This window comes from Echiichthys vipera (genome assembly GCF_963691815.1).
Source record: "Echiichthys vipera genome assembly, chromosome: 11".
NCBI classification, from domain to species: domain Eukaryota; kingdom Metazoa; phylum Chordata; class Actinopteri; order Perciformes; family Trachinidae; genus Echiichthys; species Echiichthys vipera.
Window position 1 is genome coordinate 20305380 of NC_139836.1, and position 8001 is coordinate 20313380.

Consider the following 8001-nt stretch of genomic DNA (forward strand, 5'->3'; position numbering starts at 1 on the left):
TTCCCCCAGCCTAAAACTGTGGGGGTGAAGGCAAATAAGGCAAATTTAAAGATTCAAACAGTATCTTTACTGAATAATCCTCACATATGCCTGTGAACAGAACAGAACTACTTTCTGCTGAATAAATCATCTCTGTAAAAACTTTTGACAGTGGAAAGATACGCTGTGATTCTTTAAATGTAATTCTGAATATTGTGAGCACCGCAAATGAATATTGATTGTATTGGGCTTTCATATTATTGTGGTAGCCACACAGATACCTACTGTATATATAAGTATGGGTGAATGACACTAAAACTATGTGCAGTCAAAGTTTTTTTTTTTTTTTTTAAATTTAAGTGCAAACACTTAGATAATGGGAATAGGTGTGTTTGGTTTGGATTATTTTATCAGTTGGCAAGACGGCACCAGCTAATAAATAAATTGTTGGGACACTTTCTTACACTCTCTTTTAACTTTACCGTTCCTTTTCTCAATTGAATTTCTGTCTTCATCCATTCATATTCACCTGCAAAGCGTTTATGACGGGTCTTCTAAGACATCCCAGCCCCATGCACTTTAGTCGTAGATCCTGCTTGTTTCACTCGTATGTGGTCTAATTGAAGTATCCTGAGCTAAGCCACGGTGACAGATGCCATGTCTTACCGCCTGTCCACAGGGAGACTCGCTGAGGACCAGCATCCAGCTAGACTTTGGGGATGGCATCAAGATCACATACTCTAACCTGAGCAGGACCGATGATGGCATCAACCACATCTACAGAACGACTGGGATTTACAGAGTGACAGCTGCTGCTGAAAACAGCCAGGGATCTGACAGCAGCTCACTGTTTTTACACATCACCAGTATGTGAATATGAAACATCATTACTCATTCCTGCGGCAGTGCACATAGCATGAATCTCTTCTACTTCATGGGTAGTCACGTTCCCACTCTGCCGAATTTAATTTCAGTCATGGCTGTATTACTTTTATGCATTTTAGCCTTGGAAAATGGAAAAACACACACCTGGAGCTAAATGTACAGCAGCTATGATCGCATTAATACTATGAATGTGTGTTGTGTTGTGTATGTGTGTGTGTGTGCCTGCATTTATTAATGCACACGTTTAATCCATGTATGTATGAATGTGTGGTGGTGTATGTGTTGCTGCCTCAGGTCCAGTGGAGCACGTATATCTCTCCGCTCCCGTTGTAGCCATCAGGGGGAAGGAGGTTAATCTAACTGCAGTGGTTTGGCCGAGTCACACCAGAACATTGACCTTCTTCTGGTGGTTTGATAACAGCTCCGAGGTGAGAAGCTTCTACTCCCACCATTGTTTCTCTCACACTTTTCGTCACTGTTTACTACAGTCTTTTCCATCTTCTTTCAGTGTCCTTGTGTTGTTTACAAAGTGTAAATCCACAGAGCTTTCACACAAATCATAACATGTGACAGCACGTGACTTGTGCTGTGTCTTTTTGGAAGATCCAGTAAGGATGGATGGTCATATTTATTTATCACGTTGATTTTGTTCACTGCAGCACCCGCTCATTATACAGTATGTCAAGGGCTGCATGTACGTAGTATTCTATATTCAGCTGAGAGGATGCAGGCTTTTCTGTGAAATTCTCTGTGTTTTTCCTTTTGAAATCCAGCCCATTATAACCTTGGAGGGAAGCATCTCATACACATTTCAGAAAGAGGGAAAAAACAAGGTCACGGTCCAGGTTGCATCTGGGAACACCATAATGCAGGATTTCAAAGTTATAACTGTTAAAGGTGAGTGCGGTAGATGTTCTTCAAAGCGCTTTAATTGGTGCGATGCACGTTACATGAATATGCAATATGCTATCTCTGGGAAAGTATGATGGCTCTCAGTCCAGGCTGCAAGTCAATGTGGACTTATCTAATGAATAAAATGTCACGGTATGCGAACACGAAATCTTGAGGAGCAATTAACTTCAAGGTGTATGTTGCCAAATGAAAGAAGACAAAACGGCACATCAGATTAATCAAAAACAAAACCAGAAGTAACATTCATATTCTAACAGACATCACTTTGCCTTTTCAGAGTTCTTCAGGTCGCTGCTTTTGTCGTTCTCGCCAGCTCTTGATGAGAACAATCCTGACATCCCTGAATGGAGGGATGACATCGGGCGTGTGGTGCGGACAGCTCTGTCACAGGTACATCAAGTCCATATTACTCAGAGGTCTTTCCTGGAGCCAACAGCAGCCACACCAGTGGCTTTCAGGGTCATTACTTATTTAGACCTGTGTGCAGTATTGATACAGAAGTCATGCTGTCTTTTTTTAGTTTATCTTTGACAGTAATCAGACACAGTTATCGAGTGTGAAAATGTCATTTTTTACTTTATTTAAAAGTAACAGTCTAAACTTTATACCTGATGTGTTGTTTTGTCGTTGCAGGTTTCTGGGGTTCCTGAAGATCAGCTGCTGGTCTCTTTGTATCCTGGACTTCCGTCTACAGCAGAGCTCTTTATCCTGCCTGATGAGCACACATCAAGTGAACACAAGAGAGGGACTGAGGAGGCTCTGGAGACGGTAAATATTTAGAAAGAATATTAATATTATTATGTAGAAGAATAGCAGTTTCACTTCTACTAAGATGACACAGACAATTATACATGCAAAAACATAGGAAGGCTGTTACCAAATTATGTCCACCAGTAAATAATTATGTTGTTCTTTGATGTACTTTTTTTCATACTGTTATGTAAAGGAGCCAATAAACCCAAAGATGCTTTTAAGAATGAAGATCTAAAGCTAACAAATCAATAGGTTATATCTTCTTTCTTTATTACATACACAAGATAAATGTAAAAGTGACAAATTGTGGTTTAAATTCTGTAATGTGTTAATTGGTCCAATTCTGTTTATATGTAGATGCATTTTTGAACGATAGAGAGAGCGAGGCTAACTGTTCTCAACTGCTTACAGTCATTATGCTAAGTTAAGCTAAAAACCTTCCAGGGTTAAGCTCCATGCTCAATGTACAGTACATACATGATTGGTGTCAATATTCTCATTTAACTCTTGAAAGATACATCATTTAGGAAAGTGTTAGTTTTAAGCTTCCAGTTCATAATCTTTTATTTGTATGTATTGTGGCATAATATATCATCCTGTCTTTTTCTGTTTTTTGTTAAAAACCTAAAACAGATTTCAGATATTTTTGTTACTGCCCTGAACCAAGGCCTGATCCAATTTGAGCTGAAAGCTGATATTCGCATTATTGTGTACATGACTCAGCAAACTTTGGGTAAGTTTTATTTTAACCTGAGCCTATCATTTTTGTGCATTTAAAAACTTTTTTCAGGTACATAAAAAGCGGTTTTGGTCTTATTTTTTGCCAGTTTGGTAGAGTGAGTCTTCAGTTTATTTGTTCTGCTTGCTGATGTGCCAAAGGTAATCAATGTGTCTTTCTTGAGATGACTGAGACCTACCAAAACACTGAAAAAATAAGACAACAGTATTCCCTGAGTGAGATTTATATGATGCTGTATATCACAGGATATAAATATCCTTCACAGTGAATCAGTTTTGAACCTGAGCCTATGAGACAGTAGTTCTCTTTTGAAATCAGCCAATCAATGACATGATTGACAAAGAAGGCATTTGGTATGCACTGAGGAAATCTGCAGGGTCACCGGGTCTTTAGCATACTGCAAAAACGTGTCGATCAACACTGCGTGGCTTTACCCTTTTCATCCACCAACGGATCTGTCTTCATTTGTGTCTGCATACAAAGGTCTGAGTTGCCTTTAAAATGATCCAGAAAGGTCATAGACTTCATAGGCTTCTTTCTGAAGGAGAGAAAGATGGGAGGTGAGGGGAAATACTTTGAATATTGCATCTCAGCATTTATAAATCCATGACTATGCATAAGCTACCTGCATGACGGACCCCAGGGAGAGGCAGCAGCCCTCCTAAAGGTTCCTTTTAATACCCTGAGGGGATAACATGCAGAGAGCAGCTCTTCAAACTGCACCTTCAGGAGTTACATGACATGGGGCGACTGAAGTAATCTCTCTGAAATAAGACATGGTTAAGGAAACAAAAGGAAGCATTTGTCTGGGTCCAAATGAGATGGGTTTGTCTTTCAGCACCACTTGTGGATTCAAACTCCATCCACAGTGGGTCGGCCATGCTGATGCTGCTCACCGTGGTGTTTGTTGGTTTAGCGGCATTCTTCATCTACAAATTCAAAAGGTGCGTTCACATAGATAAAATAAATTGTATTGAATTTACCTCTTTATAAAAAATGATTTATTTTTGTTTTTGGTGAAAACCTTCCCGGCTGCTCTGATAACTCCTTGTGATTAGGAAAATCCCCTGGATCCATGTTCAGACCGAGGACAGTCATGAGAAAGAACCGGAGGTGATCAGTACGGTTGGTCAGAACGAGAACATGACCAAGGTCAAGCTCAGTGAGTTTCCCTCTCCGAAAGAACTCATGGAAAAGGAGCTGGAGGCCAGGAGCAGAGGTACGTTAGCTATATATTTACTGCTTAACACCATTGACGATAATTATGTGAATATAGAGCATTTTATGCAGTGGGGGAAGGCTAGATGCTGCTTGCGGCTTTGATTTTGAAACTTGAGCTGCTTCCTTTATGTTGACCAAGAAAAGGTTTGAATCCACAATTGCTGTAGAAATGACAAACCAAAATCTAGGCAAGGCCTTTCACATTTTTATGTTACCCGAAGGCCAGCGTACAGCAGGTGCTAGATGCTAGAAGGTAGTAACATAAAATCAATACAGCATGCTGCACAGGCGTCAGCACAGACGGTTATTTGAAGCCTGCTACAACGCAACATTGTAGTTAATAAGTACCAGGCCAAATTATACATGAAGCATGACTCACCTTATAAGCAAGATAATGTAACCAGCAGTAATACATTCTAGCACCTACCCTCACATTTGCAAAGGAAGGGGTATTAAGTTGGTTGCAATCTGCAACCTCCCTGCAACATGCCACGTAATGCTATGTATGCAGGTATTACCAAGAAAATGTTAACATATAAAAGTATAAGTATTAACTAAGCAGCAATTGATGCGCTAACATGTTAAAAGCATTTCGGTGGTGTACCCATTCAAAGTAACCAAATAAACCAATATACCAAATAAATGCAGTGGAGTAACATGTACAATATTATATAAGCATAAAGTAGTATATGATTAAAATACTCAAGTAAAATAAAAGTAACTGAGGATTGTACTTTCCAAAAATACATAAATCGATGTATTTAAGGATGTCGAAAATGAAAGTATATGTCAGCTGTAATGCATTCTTTTATGCCCAGACTAAATGAAATACAGAATATTAATAACTGTGCGCTGCTCAGACACACTAATACAGGATTTAAAGGATGACTGTCACTGTAAGAGACTGATACTGATTAACATTGCATTGCCCTAAAAACCAATTCACTGAGCATCTGTTTTGAATAAACTGTAACTGTATTTTTGGTGTTGACTCAAATAAAAATAAAATTCAGTCATGTTTAAATGACTGTACATTGAAGTGCAGCACACATCTCAGGAGCTGGAACGTCTTTATCAGTGTGTCATATTTTTGCAAATTGCATGCCACAAGCCCAACTGCAGCACAGTAACCAGATATCACGATGACATGTTAACCTTTTGACTGCTACGGCTGACATCCACCGTGACGTCTGCTAGATGAGAATTATTCAGTCCCTGCCGACACTGTGGATTATTTGACAAAAGTAGCACTGCAGTGCTCCTGACAAAGACATGTGGGCTGCAGGCCGTTTTTCTGGTCACTCAGCAGTTTGGCTATTCTTCATTTCTCAGCTGTTTCTACCTTTCTGTGTCCTTGCTGATCTGAAACTAATTAACTTCTTTTTGGTTGCTTTCAAAAGTGTTTATTTACAAAAGGGCAGAGCAGCATGGGGCCTTTTGATTTGGAACTCGCTAGATTAAATTAATCTACAACCTGCTGTTTAAAGATTTCATCAATACTCTGAAGCTGCGATAAATTCCCATGCAGTCTGATTTTTCTGTTGTATCCATTTTACAAGAACATATTTACAATCTATCATCCATCATTTCTGAATATTGTGAATACATACATGTTGATTTATTCGTATTTAAAATATGCCAGGTGTAAAGAGAACATCCCTTTTAAATCTATTTTAAGTACTTTTCCATTGCCTGTAAGGTAGGTCTTGCTCCAGCCAGTGGAAAGAATGCCCCCCTACCAGAAGAAAAAACATTATCCAGTTGTAATTTAATTAACATCTGGGTTCAGTAATTTTAATGCGTTCACATTTTAGTCCAAATAGCTTTACAAGCTCTAAGAAGACGGGGTATCTGCTAGTCACTGAGTTTTTCTCAATGCAGCTACAGCTATGAAGTCTAATCAAAATTCATAAAACGAAGATTTTAACATTTAAAACAGGATTTGACAGATTGAAATTAGTTTTTTAATGTAATGATGTGATGATTTATGTTAATACAAAATGGTTCTGAATGATTAATATGACCGCTCAAACATGGGCTCATGTTTCATGATAGGTAGAAATTTGCAGTTTAGTTGAGATAAGAACTTATTAAGCTGTAAAAGACATTCAGGATGAGGCAGGACATTGCTAGAACAGGTCTACCGAGCAATCTAATCAGTATTTCTCAATGTGAGAGACACAGAATTAGTGTTTATTACATTTCTACTTAAAGGGGGATAATGTTAATGTTAACTTGTTTCCACTGCCACCAAGTGGCCAAAAATTTTGTTATATTCAATTAAAAATATGTAATAATTTATTTTAATAAACAGCTTTTATTTCTTATTTTATTCTTAAGTTTGTTAGATGGAGTAAAAGTGAAGGATTTTACTTTTATCTTTCAAGCAGATTTCCTACAGTCCCGTTTGATTCCATAACTTCTGTTAGTGCTCATAACATATTTGAATCTTTATTTTGAACTTTATCTCATCTTTTACTTTACAAATTGTGGTTTTGCTACATACATTCATTTAAAATATTCTCCATGTAAAAGCAATTTAAACCTAATAAATCATATTTTCTAAAGTAAATCTGAACTGACTGCAGGATCTTTACCTTGATGAATTCCCTACCAGGTTATTAGGTGTATGGGCGCACATGAAATTGGCCTCACACAGCTTTATACAAATCATTGAATTGAAACTACTGGCACAGTTGAGAGATAAAAGCGCCACCTTTGAATAAGCTTGTGTCTGCACAATCTGAACGACCCCACTTGTCACAGCAATCGTATCTTATCAGCCCTCCATCAACAGCACAGCCCTGCGCGGAGAGGCCATGTTCCTTTGAAACAATGGGGGGGCTTTTCACCCAATATGCATTGGTAATGAATTTATTATGAAGTGTAAAAGCTTGTACGAAACTTTTGATCTTCAAGTAAAAGGATTAGAGAGAAAGCAAGATTGAACTTTGAGTTATTTGGTTGATGTTAAAGGCAAAATTAATGTCATGTAGATAAAGCAGAAATATCACAGACGTGTTTGCAAAGAGTCTCTTTCATTATTTTATCCTCAAAACAAGCAACTTGTGATGTGCATGTTATTACAAAATCAGTTGACTGTCCCTGTATTTAGTCTATTTTTATTATTTGTTTCCATGTTTTCAGGTGGAATTGGAAGAAATATGGAGAGAATTGTTACAAGGGAATTTCCAAACTGTACTAATGTCTAAGACTGTGTTACTGAGTAAGTACAGATTGTTAAATTGTGCTACAATTGTGCTGAAATTGTTTGCTTTGTTGGCATTGGTTTTTTTAAAAATAATTTCATGCTGATAGCTGCACCTGTTCAATGTCATGTTTTCAACCCACATGGGTAGAGTAAATACCTACTTTACAATACTTGACTAAGATCAATCCACCGAGCCAGACTCTAGGGCCTCTAGTTTTTTAGGGCGGTGAATTGGTGAAGTTGGTTGATAACGTTACCTAGCACAAAATGTCAAATTAGCCTCAAGCTTCCCTCACTCTAC

At 38.1% G+C, this 8001-nt stretch overlaps 1 protein-coding gene across 1 annotated transcript in view; it reads left to right on the top strand.

Annotated features, from left to right (window-relative positions):
- sorcs3b (sortilin related VPS10 domain containing receptor 3b) overlaps positions 1 to 7701 on the top strand; it is a gene marked incomplete at both ends in the record, with an annotated part of 37749 nt that extends 30048 nt beyond the window's left edge. Inside the window, 9 exons of the mRNA XM_083923418.1 lie at positions 659 to 845; positions 1159 to 1292; positions 1638 to 1761; positions 2054 to 2166; positions 2410 to 2544; positions 3163 to 3262; positions 4107 to 4212; positions 4327 to 4487; positions 7637 to 7701. Of these exons, the coding sequence (XP_083779544.1) occupies positions 659 to 845; positions 1159 to 1292; positions 1638 to 1761; positions 2054 to 2166; positions 2410 to 2544; positions 3163 to 3262; positions 4107 to 4212; positions 4327 to 4487; positions 7637 to 7701 (1125 nt within the window). The remainder of the gene's footprint in view (positions 1 to 658; positions 846 to 1158; positions 1293 to 1637; positions 1762 to 2053; positions 2167 to 2409; positions 2545 to 3162; positions 3263 to 4106; positions 4213 to 4326; positions 4488 to 7636) is intronic.
- Between the last annotated feature and the right edge of the window lie 300 nt (positions 7702 to 8001).